General features: G+C 39.6%; 1 protein-coding gene across 2 annotated transcripts in view; it reads left to right on the forward strand.

The window, feature by feature from the left end:
- The window catches only part of CA10 (carbonic anhydrase 10), a 201,363-nt gene extending 191,345 nt beyond the window's left edge, over positions 1–10,018 (forward strand). For both annotated transcript variants that reach the window (XM_080560450.1, XM_080560449.1), the window contains 3 exons: positions 5,362–5,516; positions 7,863–8,037; positions 8,817–10,018. In XM_080560450.1, the coding sequence (XP_080416576.1) occupies positions 5,362–5,516; positions 7,863–8,037; positions 8,817–8,839 (353 nt within the window). In that variant the 3' untranslated portion in view covers positions 8,840–10,018. The remainder of the gene's footprint in view (positions 1–5,361; positions 5,517–7,862; positions 8,038–8,816) is intronic.
- Positions 10,019–14,611: the final 4,593 nt, after the last annotated feature.

Consider the following 14,611-nt stretch of genomic DNA (forward strand, 5'->3'; position numbering starts at 1 on the left):
TGAGCAAGAGAAGACTCCTGCCTCATCTTTCCCATCACAGCAACCCCATCTCACTCATCTACATGGTCACCACAGCTTTTCTTGTGCTCCTGGGCCACGTGTGCTCCAAGAGCCAGCCTGCAGAACAAAGACTGGACAACTTACGGTGGTTCAGAGCAGAGGAGAGGCCACAGGCATGGATATGACACACCACAGAGCTGGAAGGAACCAGCAGCACCTTTCCTTTGCTGCATGAATGAGTGTGCAACCACCATCCCCACGAGCAGGCAAGCACATCTCTCCCACTGCAAAATATTTTCTTTTTGCACTGCATTTGTAAGCAGACGCACCTTCACTCTGGGACTGACTGCATCCTAACAGCTTTCCTTGGTTGTTTTGTCTCTCTAAAAGAAAATGCAATTCCAATCACACAATTTTGGTTTGCTAAATTTCATATTGAGATGAATGCATAACAGATTGCTAAATCAAAGTGTACTGGAACTGCTCTAATTCCTAACCACTTATCACTAACAGGCGTGTCTTAAATTGAAAATTTTGGTGGATACAACAGACACCCCATTCTGCAGAGCACTGGGTTACTTACTGTAGTAACAAGTATTGACCGGGAACTTTTTAGTGCAAATTGGGAACATAAGAGTGTTATCAAAAGTAATTTTGCAGTTGTCTTGTGTGATGGATTATAGCATCATTGCTGAAAACTAATTTTACTTCTTACAGCACAAGGATTTCTGTTCTGCTTTTAGCAGCTGGAGGTTTTTAGGTTGTGTTTTAGGGGTGCACTCCTGAAGGCAATACTCAGCAGGCTCAATAAGGGTGTGGAGAAAATGATAAGCAGAGAATAGTTTAGAGTCAGGATAGTTAATAACATAACTAAAGTTGCATGGTTTTTGCTGATTTTTTTTTCTTTTAAAATAACAGCAAAAAATGAGGATCTATGCTGCATGAAATTTCCATGGGCAATGTAGATTGAAAGGGGAATTTCTACTCTCAGATAATTAATGGTTACAGTGAGGTAAAGTGGACCCCAAGGAACTTTTAAGCAGGTTTCAAATGCTTATTTTATTCTGTGATCACACCACTTTGAAGTAGTTGAAACAAGGATTCTTTCAAACAGACTTTGCTCAGAAGCTATATGAGTCTCTCTAAAGAAAACCTGCTTTAATATTCTACTTCAAGTGTGATATTGGAGGGGATAAGTTACCTTTCTTTCAGAACAGCTACGCCCAGCGTTTGCTTACCACTAAAAAGTAGTAACAATTTATCTTCCCCCAACTCTGCATTGAAATTTGGGCTTATCATTCTCCATCAGAATACTCACACATACCCAGCTAGGCAGAAGAGCTCTAAAATTTTGAATTTCCTCAAATTTAATCTTTAGCCATTTTATAGATAACAAGCGAACAGCATTCCAATTTTAACAGATTATTCTGAAAAAGCTTAAGATCCAGATATCTGGAGATATGACTCCTAATTTCTCAAGGTTCACGTTTCAGCAGGTTGCCAGAAGGACTGAGCTCCTGCAGCTCCTGTCACAAGCAGTAAAAGCTCGGCTGTCTCAAACCAGGCCCCAGGAGACCAACCTTGGGCATTCAAGGGAGTCGCTGCTACTCTCAGCCTGGGTCTGCGCGACTTGTGCAGGCTGGTAAATGGAGAGACTCTGATGCAGAGTTAAATAACTGAGGATCTCTACATACCTTACCCTTTATTCTATTTAGTGTCCCATTTTGAATTATCGTATGAACTTAGAAATCAAATAGGGAATATATTAGCTGAATGACAGAAACCCCAGAAGTACTGGTGTTTTAAAGAGAACACACGTTTTTGCTATGAAAGCAAACCCCACACACCTGTTACAAATCTAAGGATAAAAGAGGATTTCTATTATTTGCTAAGAAAGTTGTCAGAGGCCTTTATATAAATGAAATTGAAATCTAATGAAATGTAGTTTTTATAAAGAAGAGTTCGTGAGTTCAGGAATCACCCCAAGGCACAAGCAGATCAAGATAAACAGTGTGGGCTGTGGAGAGGAATGATGCTGAGAATCTAGTAAAGGCTGAGCAGGTTTAGTAAAGGAAGTTTATTACTGACAAGCTATCACCCACTGTTTTCAACCATCTTGAACACAAACTTGCAGGAAATATCATCAAAAAAGACAACACACTGAAGTGTTACAGCCTAGTATTAACAGAACCCCCAAGTTCTGCTTCAGTTCCAGTACAGGATTTTTTTTTTTTATTAAGTTGTTGGGAAAGGAAAAGAGCAGAGCTCTTCATGTGAAAAGCGATAACCAAATGTTTGTTCTGTAAACTTTTCGGGCCATTCCCATGGAGTTTTCTGACTTTCACTGGGAATATAACCCACATACAGGGATGAATGAGTACCATTTCTACTTAGCCAAACTCATTTCATTCACATCCATTTTCCTTTTTCCTTAAGTGATACTTTCTCCTTCAGTTTTCCTTTAATTACGCCTGGTAGATTTTGACACCTAGTATAATCCACTGACTCTCCTTAAACACACTCCAAGTGAACACAGAGGCAATTAATCAGATTTGATGCAGCTCCACTGCAGGAAGCTGGTGGGGAAGATGGCTAACACAAGGAGCGCAGTACATTTTGCAGGTCCTCGGCATGCAAGCAAGGTAAACTAGCAGCTGATCCAAAAATCAGTAAGACAGAGACAACCACCTCTCCTCATCTTCGGAGCACTGGCATACATTGGACTTGCCTGAATGAGCAGGACCACCATGCCCCACACTGCTCCCATGCTGTTACCTACCATATTCCACCCCAGAGTGCTATGATATTCTGAGAATGACTAAACACACTAAATCTACAGGCTAAAGTTAGAAGCCCCCATCAAAATACTCAATTACATTTTCCATTAATGCTCTGCAAGGCAACTCCAAAATCCCCATGATTACCTGCACTAATGCCAGCAGTAAATCTGCTTCTGTACCTTGCTTTTTGGTAAGTAGACCTATTGCTAATAATCTGTGCACTTTTCTGAATACAAATTAGTCAACTAGAATGTAACATGCACCAAAAATACATATCATCAATCTGCATTAATCTTTAGTTAGCTTTCCATCCCCATGTAAATATTTCAGGGCAAATTGTACCTTACTTAAATCATTTTAGTCCAACTGAAGTCAATATGGATATGACAAAGCAGATTTGGTTCTTAGAGTTTGAAACTATCTATTCAGACTGACTCCATGCCATTTGGAGTTAACACACCAGTCTCCGTGGCTCATAAATAATGAACAGGATGTTCGTGTGCAGAAGGGAAAGAAGTGTGATGACTCATTGAAAACAGGCACTGGCTTGAAAAAATGCATTCATTCTCTTCTCATGTAATTCTAGAAAAATTACTGCTGCAGTGCAAATAATGTTTTAGGACACAGGTGTATTCAGTCATCTCTAGCTGTTAAAATGTAACAGCATTTTGGCTCTGCAGTACCATAGCAATAGTTTTGTACTTCCATCTGGAAAATTTCGGGTTTAAAACCAGACTTGATAACCAAGGCCATGGAGCAGTAAAGGCTAAGCACGTTAACAAAGGTGCCAGTCACCTGTAAGACACAGCCAGTACTTTCCCCTTTACTTGGGCATCCAGCTATACGGCATGGCAACTATCTTGAAGCGCAGGAAGGTGGCAGAGGGCCATACTGCTAATAAACATGAAAGGACGTGCCTAGACTATCTTTCCTAAAATAACGAATGCATTTTAAATACAGAATAGCTGTAAGTCACTGGCCAACATAATGCAAATACTACACTCTCACCTTGACACTTGAACTGACGCTGTAGTCACTAATACTTATACCCTGGAAGGCTGCAGCATGTCGACCACACTATGTCAAAATAAAAATAAAGAAGTCATATTTGTTTTGCCTCTGTACTTGGATTTTTCTTTTGCCCAATGCAGTAGAGTCCTTTGTGTTCCTCCATTAGACAGTTTGAGACAAGCATTTTGCTCATCTAAGCTTTGTCCTTCAGCTATATGTTAAATTCCAGTTAAATTTCTATTTTATTTCTTCATTCTTACAAGCTTCTCCTTGATCATCCATATTTCTTTCCTTGCTTCCATTTACAATCTTCTTTTCCCAATAGCCAAGGAATTGTTTATCAGCTTTTTTTTTTAATGAAAAATAAAAACTGTTTAAATCTACAGTGACTAGCACATGAAGAATACCAGTGAATCCAGCAGGAATGCCTGAGTTATTGACACTGACTGAAAATATGGACTTGAAACATTTCTCTTTAGTTTAAGCAGTAATCTATTTCATTTTTACATCCTTGTCTTCAATTAAAATCAGTGCCAATTTCTCTTGTGTCTTGAAAGGGGAACTGCCTAAAAAGGCAGCCTTCCTTGCCCACATCTTAGTGCTCATTCTGCAAATAAGCCATATTGAACACTACATGCAAGTGAAAGCAGGCAGAGATTGCACAGCATTACTACCTGTAACCAGCCCAGATTCCTCTGAGAGGCACGATGGCAGTAGCATATCAGAAGTTAAACGTGTTTCTTCCCGAGTATTTCCTATTAAGGAACTCCTACAGATGAAGATTTGGCAGGAAAATCTGAGATCCAACTTTGATAGCACTGCCAAAAATATTATAGGCCAGCATTACACAAGGGAAATAATGTCCATAGCATAAAAAAGACTGAGGAATTTTGATGATTTAACAGATAAATCCCTATCTTGTTTTATTTTGGTAGGTGCCCACAGAGTGAATTCTGTTGCAGAGGGATACCTCATTAATTCCCCGAGTGGCTTATGAAAGAAGCAGGGCCCCTAGTAAGCTGCTTTCCAGCATACTTTTCCACCCTGATTTTAGCATTCCGAGTGAGCTAGCACCGCATCCGCCCCCCACCGTGCACATGAAAGGCAACCAGACTTCATTGAACATTATTATTATCATGCATTAACTTCAACTTCCTCCTGTGGCAGAAAGGCAATGAAGTTTTAACACTCCTGGCCTTCCCAAGGCCTTGCTGAACAAAAATTGTAAAGCACTCCAAAGTATGGTAAGTCTTCTCCAAAGACTGCTGCATCTAAATCAATAACTTTGAGAAGGATTTAACTCCAGTTCCTAAAGGAGGTTCAGAGTTACACTGAATGCTTGCATGAAACTCCCACAGAGGGTGTGCTGGGCATCTAAGAGTACAATCCAACCCAAGCAGGATGAAAGAATTCGTGGGACTTATTCTTGTCCAATCTGCTGGAGCACTCAGAAATGTGTTTCATGTATCAGTAAACTGATGATGATATTTTGAAGTAAGAATTGTAAATACCTTTTCCTCCCTCCTCCAATCTATTGTTTTATCTTTATTTTCCTCCCTCTATTCTCCAGATGATGCATACTTACTACAGGGGCTTAATATTGAGGAACTTTATCCAGAGACCTCTAGTTTCATTACATACGATGGGTCAATGACAATTCCACCCTGCTATGAAACAGCAAGTTGGATAATAATGAACAAACCTGTCTACATAACAAGGATGCAGGTAAAAAATTACTTGATCTAGTCTAGGTACAAAGAACATTTTAAACATATATCTATGCCTTTATACATAAAATTAGATTCAACCCTTTGCTGCATGGATCTCTGCTTGCAACTTCTACAGATTACAAAAGCAAAGAAGAGTCTTTTGGCAAATAAAAATCTTAACTATTTAAAGCTACCTGAATATCTATACAACAACCCACTTTGAGGTGGGCCCTACTTTCAGTGAGGGTTCGAACCAAACGGTCTCCTGATAAGTTACAGTTCTGTGAATGGGGATTCTGAAACAAACAGAGCAGTGTTGTACAAAAATAACTGACATTATGAAGGGTAACCCGGACCATTCTAAGGTCAGAAAGAAACACCCAAATCATGAGTGACAGTTGTGTTTACACATGTCAATAGCATGTTGATGTGACAGAGATCCAATACATGGGGCTGTCTTGAAAAAATCACTCAGCCACTGTTTCCTACTACAGAATAAGACAGCAGGATAGAAATTGCAAGTATCTGCAGAAAAGCCAGATTGACAAATTGAAGACCCTAGCAGAAAGGGGACAAAAAATTATGCAAAAGGAATACAATTAATTTCATAGTCAAAATTACGCTGCTGAGGAAACACACTAGTGGAAAAGCCATGAAGACTGCATTTCTGTATGACTCGCTCACAATCCAGGGCCTAACATCAGAAAACCACCAAATCAGCACCAATTCCACTCTGCCCTGGAGCTTCCATCAACAAGTTGCCTGCAGAATGGTGAGCTGAGCTAAAGTCTGTTTCTCTTACATACTAGAATCCTGAAGGAACCGTTGAACCACAGTCTGCGTGTCCCAAGCTCACAGGAGATGAAACCTGGCCTGAGAAGTGAAGTGAGGGAAAATAAAAGAACTACATGTTACATTTAGATTTAAAGTATTAACACTGTAAATAAGATGCCTTTACGAAGTCCAAGAAATGTTTTATCATTGTGATATTCTTTCTGCCCAGTTCTGTCTAGATGCAGAGAAAGCACTTCCTTTTCTAAATGAGTAATTTGGAAGAATAACATGGTTGAACAAAGATAGACCCATGCTGTGCATTCTGAACTTTTCCAACAGGGAACCTGAACAATTTCCTACGTGAAATATTTTTAGTTACAACATTACTGTACAAAACAGTATTTCTGGAGCCTACACCAGTGTCTCTGGAGTATAACCTCATGACACTTGATCCTTGTCACGGTTTACTGGTTAGTTACATCTCCAACGTTAGTGCTGCAAACTGATTTCATGGAATACTTACTAATTACATTGTGTACTCAGACTGAAAAGCTAATTCACAGCTCAAGTTTTCCCTGCAAGCTGCTAAAGATTATCAGTACCTAAAATGAAGCTACCGGATTTCTTCATGTAAGCATATTTTATTTTTTTTTAGTTACCACCTAGAGGAAAGCATCAACTTGCTACCTCTTAAATATTCCAATTATACATGGATATAAAAAATATATTTAATATTTTTAACCAAAATTTTTTTAAACAAATTGCAGGGGGAATTATTTATGTTTTTTTTTTTTCTAGTTTCCTACACAAAGTATGAAAGGGTTTGCCTTGAACCAATGAACGTGCTTATGGTACAGGTGCACCATGTGTTCAACAACCATTGCTGTCTGCTTGTAGTTTGCATTTACCGCAGCTGGGCAACCTGGAAATCCTGGGTGATCCCGTAATTCCCTCTCTACCGATCTGTGAAACCATCTCAAAAGAAAGCCAGAGTCCACTAGAAAAACTGTATAGGTATCCCACAGACTATCAAAATACACCTGTGTCAATGGAGAGAGGATCTGTTTTTTAACATCATTAATTTCAGGACCTCAGCAACATGACTGTCAGTTACCCTGTCCACCCTGACTGGATGTATGGCCATACACAGCCCTTGAGCATCATCACCCAAAACTGTGTCTTCTCAACTGGAAGCTACACTAATAGCTACAGAACTTCTAGGAAATTCTCTTGTCATTCATCAAGTTCATTTTCTCTGCACCAGCTGCTGCCATCCAGCACTCTGGATAGCAGAGCATGGATAGCATCCAGTACCCTATTCCATTTGTTTCCTGCTCAGCAAAGGACACCTCATACCGTTTTCATTTACTCCACACAAAACTAGCTACTTCTGTTTAAAATGGGGCTTAGAAACAGAGGACCGCAGAAGGAAGTTTTACTTCGAGTTGACTCTTTCAGCCCACCTCTGACTACAAATCACTGAAACTGTTTAACTTGGATTTATTAAGTAGCTGATTTAATAGTGTTGTATGTTGTTTACTTACAGGAAAGAGCAGCACTAAAAATCCATGTTTTGTATTTCGTATAGATGCATTCTTTACGACTGCTAAGCCAGAATCAGCCATCACAGATATTTCTGAGCATGAGCGACAATTTCAGACCAGTCCAGCCTCTCAACAATCGATGTATCCGAACCAATATCAACTTTAGTTTACAGGGAAAAGATTGCCCAAACAATAGAGCACAGAAACTACAGTATAGAGGTATGTTCCACCTCCAGAATAATCCTTTCTATGCTCACACTGCAAAATCCAAGTGCGTAACAAAACGTACAGATAAACACAAATGAAACTCCAGATCTTGTGGGACTAGCGGTATGAGTCAAACATTGCATATTTGACATTGAAGAGGAAATTTGCCCAGAAACATCCAGGAAAAGCCATGACAAAAAGCAGCTGGGGACATCTGGTATTTTTCAAGAGCAGATGAGACAGGCCTTCAGCTTTCTAGCCTGATTTTAAAGTCTTCTCACCTTACAAAGAGCATTTTGTTCTGTTAGCCACTTGGAAAGAAAACAGGGGATGAGCTAGTCTTGCTGCCAACTGATCACAGACAAAAGAATAAATTTCCCTTTGGAGGTGTACCCCCATAATGCACACCCAGATTGGAAAGTTTTGTATTACACAGTGGACACTAAACAAATGAACTAACTCAGTCACCTGCTGGTAACGCCTTACGCTGCCACAGCTGGGGGTTCTCCATTGAGTATCCTATACATCTTTTAGCCTGTGCACGTACACTTTTATTACTTTCAATAAAAGTGTAAAAGTTCCTTTTTGCCAATAACTGAACGGCTGGTGACTGAGTTGCAGTGCTGCAGAGAAACCATCATTCAGATGCAACACTTTTCCAAGAAAAGGAGGAAAACAAGTCTCCTGGCTTTTTCTGGATCTGTTTAATTTCTAAAAGAGCATTAAATCTAGCCAGTTTCATATGTAGGGTTTATTAAAGCATAACTGTTTTTGTTTCTCTTTCCTTTCAGTAAATGAATGGCTCCTCAAGTAAGACAGAGCAGGCAGAACCCATAACCTCAGTGGAATGCTACTACTGTGAATTGACATAATCTAGAATGCACCCAACCTCACTCTCTCTTTGGGTTCACGGCAGCATGTGGAAGCATGCTGTAGGAAAAAAGCTGCCATGTTGGAAACTCAACTAAAAATTCATTCATATGATCGGTGGTAATTTTAAAAAAAGTAAAAAGACAATATTACAGTAAATGTGATTACAATTTTGATACAGTTTTCCTGAACTAATTTAGCTTCACAAAAAAAAAAAAAAAAAGACTTTTCAGCCTTTGTATATATGAAATTCTTCCTCCTTTCCCCTCTCCCTCAAAATAAAAGAAAAAAGAAAAAAGGTGGCTCGGTGCAGCATCAAAGTGGAGTTGTGTTCTGTGTGCCAAGTAATCCTTGGAAAGCTCTCATTATTTCACAATCATTAATGGATACTGACAAGACAGAACAAGAAGACTGTAGAGGAAACTTATTTCTAGATTATGATCCTTCTGTTCATTTAATTAAAAAGGGACAGACTTTGAGAGATAAGTATTGTAAATATATCACTGCAGAATATAAAGGAAATTGAAATATTTCCCTCTTTGTCACATATCTGTAGTAGGATTTGCCAAAATCAGAATTGATCCATTTTCTGTTTCTTGTTTTACAACAGGTCATACGTTGTGTTGGTTACTATTAACAACTCAATAAATGTGTTTAACAAATTAATTTAGTAAACTTGCTTTGGTTTATTTTCTTTCTGAAATAAGCCTCTAAATATTTGTGGCTGCACTGTTTGTGAATTTGTTTCTCTTTATTTTTTTTAAAAAAAGAACTTCATTTATTTGTTTGCAGCCAAGTGAAGTTAGTTAATGGCAATCGCAAATGCAGTTAAAGCCAGCATTACTTTGACTGTGCTGTATGGTCCATCATTAAGAGGTGCCAGGCCAGGCTCAAAAGCAGATTGCAGAAGAAACATCTCAGTTTCAAATTGCCATTTTCCCTGTTCAGTCCATTATTGAGACAAATTCAACCCTGTAAATTGGTAGCGGAAAGGAATATATTTTCTTTACAGATAAAGCAGGAGCTGACCAAGTAAAAGGGAATGCCTTTTTTCTTGTTTATAATGGTCATTCACTGTGTTTGGTTACTGTCAAGAACTCAATAAATGTGTTTAACAAGTTCACATAACGCATGTTTGGCCTTCTTGCACATTAAGAAGTTTTGAATTGTTTATTTCTCTGGAGAGTGGGCAGACCTCATCATGCTATCCAGTTCCTAACACTCACTTTGCAACACGTGATGACAGTAGAAGTTCACAGAAAAGATGAAGAAGCTAAAAAAGACCAAGCAGGGACTACGAAGTATTCGTACAAAATTGAAAAATACGTACTATGAGAAGTTTGAGGGGACTGGACGCTGTAAAGAACTTGGAGGCCCAGTCTGTGTTGCAGCTTTAACATGCCCAAACATACTATTTCATCTTTGGCCAAAGAGAACAGCGTGGATAGCATCGGACTGGAAACTCTGCAGTCTGTTGCAGACAGCAGTTTGGAAAGATTGCAGTGTGTGAGCTGGAAACTGTATGATTTCATCTGTGACATGAAAGGGAAAGATCAGGAAAGCGAGTACATGTACAGGTTGGTAGTCAGAGGACTCTTAAAGTAGGCACACTGACATAGGGGGAAGCCTGTAAGGAACCTGGAAGCTGTCAACAACTGAATTGCTCAGTGAAAGCTGCAGAATCACTGCTGGAAGGGTGGCAGTCAGCCCAGGTGGGATGTGACACACTGATGCCTTATTTGTAGCAGGAGTTGGGGCTGATGACCCTGGTCCAGGATGCTATTAGCACATATATAGTACCCAATCCCTAACTTTCTTCAGTTTGAGCATTTCAAATGGCTTGCATGTATCAGCTTAACACTGCAGCAACCTGAAAAATCTACAACACAACCACAGAAGCGCCACACAGTAACCATTAGATTGCAGGTTAATACTGTCAAATTCTGCAGCTGAAAAAGCAAGAGTTACTACCTTCAATTTACCTAGCTAATAAAAACTAAGTATAGCACAAGTCACATGCATTTAATATTTTTAGATGCCACAGTGATCTTAAATTTAATTTTTAAATTTGTGGTATTCAGATTGTTTCCAATACTTTTTTTTAAAGCTTCTCGTAGGATTATTAAGAGTAGAGTAAACTTACTGAGAGTACAGTCTAGAATGGCTCAATCTATATTTTTTGGACAAATAGCTGGCAATTGTTGATCCAAGTTTGTCAGTGACAGAAGGTAGGGAAGATAAGCCAGGCCTCCATTATGAAACTTTTATTAAGTAATAAAACTTATGTGCTATTTTACTGAAAGCTGGTTGAAGGGATTTAAGAGTAGGGAGAGATATGATAGAAGAGACTAGTCCTAGGAAGGAGTCATGCTGTGCTTTGGATTAGGTGAGGCTGCAATACAGAAACCCTGCAAACAGAGAAACGTGGCAATCATACCAGGACACTGCAAATATGTTTGTCAACATTTCCAAGTCCATTTAGTGAACCAATAAACTCCATCTTGGTGTGATTTTTTTGGGTTTTTGTTCTAGTAACAGATTGCAGTAGAAATAGACCAAACCAAAGCTTAGAATCAAGCATTTTGTACATCCCGCACATTTAAGCGGTGCTCATATCCAGACATCTGATTTCCAGCATTTCAAATTGGGCACTTTCCTCTGTGTCAGGAGACACTGGGCATCCAAAGAAAGCCACACAAAGCCTATCACAAAGCCTTTACGCAAAAAGATAAAGCATCACTAACAAACAACAGGCACAGACAATCTTCTGGTAATCAGAGTCCATGCAGCACATGCAAGTAGCAACCTCTGACTTGAGTCTTTTCTGTCCATGGTGCTCACAAGAAGTCTGGCTGTACTCGAAGCCCAAACTCAGTATTTTGTGGTAAGAACTGAATTTGTGCTGTCATGGCCTCCGTACCGTCCCTGCCTGAGCTGCTCAGATCACAAACAAGATTCTTCAGTTGTGAAAAGGCTCAGAGCAGGCATGAACCTGACACGGGACATAAACCTGGCAGTGGTGTGCAAGCAATCACCGCCACAAGCAGGACCATGTTGCCAAGGCATGATGGTGACAGACATTAAGAACATAACACAGAGTGAACGCTCAAATTTGATCTTCTGCTGTCACAGACCGTAATATCTAGCCAGGTACAAAACTTAAAGCTTATATAATTATATAAAAAAATGAAGAAATTCAAATTTACTGTTCTGAAAAAGCCTGTTTCAAGTAGTGTTCAAAAAAGTGTAATAGCTAGCCAAGTTTGATAAGCTTAGCTGTTCCTTTAATTGAAAGCAAAAAATTACTTCTATACAAAAAACCAACAAATAAATAGGACCTGTGTGATGAAGACATGAAAAATCATTCAGTATAACTGTACCTATAGATACCGTGCATTTCTGTCCTGCCATTCTATTCCAGCCTTGAAAGCCGAAGCAGCGAGTAAACGCCTCAGGGGTCTGCCTGGAAGCCTGGATGTTTCAGAATGAAACAAACTCACTTGAATCAAAACCCACCCTTTCTCAACATTTAAAACCACTCACTTTTCTATAAAGTATATACCCTGAAAGAAGATGGGGGCAAGGTGCTGAACACTGAGACCCAAAATCAAGCTTCTGGCTGCCCCCAGCAAGTCTAGGAACAATGACCCTTGGAGGTGTGCAAGGCTGTCCTCCCCTATGTGGATCCAGAAACCCAAACAAAAAGGTAAATTGGCCAGCAAAAATCAGAACTTAAAAATCATGCAAATTTCTGTTATAATGAATAGCACTGCTTCCTGGGTGTTCATACACAGTTCCATACCATGGCCTTAAGAAATGCCATTTAACAAGTGCTGCTTGGATGACATTAGTTTGTCAGGCACCTGAGAAACTGGGGGTGCCTGGTGGAAAAATGGGTTGCCAGCAGCTGATGTTATTTTAAGTACTTTGCATCCAACAGTGTTTCAAACCATAGGACTTCTCAAAACACTTGTTTTTAATTAAAACAAAACAAAAAAGAAAGAGCCACACACTTGAGATAATACTTCAGCATCTTTCTGCTTCTGACAGACCCTGCTGTTAGTGCCCCCATTTTGGTCTTCCAAGGGTTTCGCACTTGGCTACTTCCAAAAGAAGCCTTAAAATTATCAGCAGCTCTGAGCAATGCATGGAAGGTTTACCCCCACAGGACCGCAATACTGCCATAGAAATAAAAGAGTTGGCAAGGTTCTTGATATTTACTCTTGCTGGTAACAAGTGCTTTCCTTGTACATTTAAACTGCCATAAAATAAATACAATTTAAAAAAAAATAAAGTGAGCTGCTACCCCTATTAACTGGTGAAGATGAGCTGGAAAATCAGATATGATTTCACCCAGAAAGCCAAGATAAGAAGCAAATAAAACCCTTCCAATATTTTGGGTATCCCTTATACAGCAGTTCCTTTCAGGAGCTGAGCTTTCCCCCAAAGTCACGAACTAGAGGGAAAACTAACAAACGTTGAAAATGCAGCACAAAGGCAGATGTTTTCAGGCATGTTCTCTATTGCAGCTCAAAGCTTTAAGCACTGGACACTGCCCAAAATATCCCAGATGCTTTGTTCCTATACTCAAAACAGTATAAATTTTTCAGGAAGATCAGCTGTAACTTTGATTTTTATTACATTTTATTCCCTAGATGTAATGGCTGACAAAACAGAGTTCGCTGTAAGAAATGCTGATTTACTAGTAAATGGCTTAACACAGTTCTCAACAGCATACTGTAAAATTATTCAAGGAGCCTGTTTGCATGGTAAAGAACAAGATCCATTTATAATGTGAAACCTAACGCAGGCAAACATTTTCTGTTTCCCACAGTGTCAGGCTTCTATTCTAATAACTAAAGACGTGTCAAACACATACTCAGAGCAGAAAATGAAAAACAGGATAATAAATCTTCTAAGGAGGGGAAAATAACCCTTAGCATTTAAATAGAGCAAAAAATCCTTAGAAATATGAGGGAAAAAAACTGACACAGTCTATGAATTTAGACAGAAGCTCCCACCCTCTAAGGGAAGAAAGAGCGAGGATCAAAAACAAATCCAGGTGGAACAAAGTTACAGCTGCAAGATACTACGGTCACCTAGGTTAAGTCTCTGACCCTTCAGCCTTGGCTAGCTATTTCCAGCACAAGGAGACAGTCACTGAAATTCGGAAAAAAGAGATCACATTTTTCTATGGCATTCCACTATTCAAACCCAGGGCATACGCTGAAGCATAGACGGGCAATGTATTTACGTGATCAGGGAAAAGCAATGCTGAGTCACATTCTGAACGTCTCTCCCAGTTCCTCTACTCCATTCTGGATGTGCACCCTCAGTGCTACAGCAGGTGATTTTGTGACTGTCTAGTGCTCTGCAAAGAAATCTGAGACTGCCAGAAATACCTCACGCTGTGCTTCCCTTACTCTCCCGCTGCACACATTTGCTTTAGTTCAGCCTCCTTGGAACACAACCTATGCAAAACTAACATCTGAAGAGCAAAGCAGACCTCACTCATATTTCACCGATGGTAGGATTAGCTGAGGAAAAGAGAGAGCAGTCAAAACATTAACAATGAAGGACGACTTAATTATGTACCATTGTAACTGTGATTGTTGCACCCGGACTCGCCTGCATTGTGTGTAAGAGCACGCAAAAAAGGGTTGCTGGTACTATCTCACCTACTTTTCCCACACGTGAGGAGATCTGGAACACTTCA

This window comes from Anser brachyrhynchus, assembly GCF_964034855.1.
Source record: "Anser brachyrhynchus genome assembly, chromosome: 18".
Lineage (NCBI taxonomy): Eukaryota > Metazoa > Chordata > Aves > Anseriformes > Anatidae > Anser > Anser brachyrhynchus.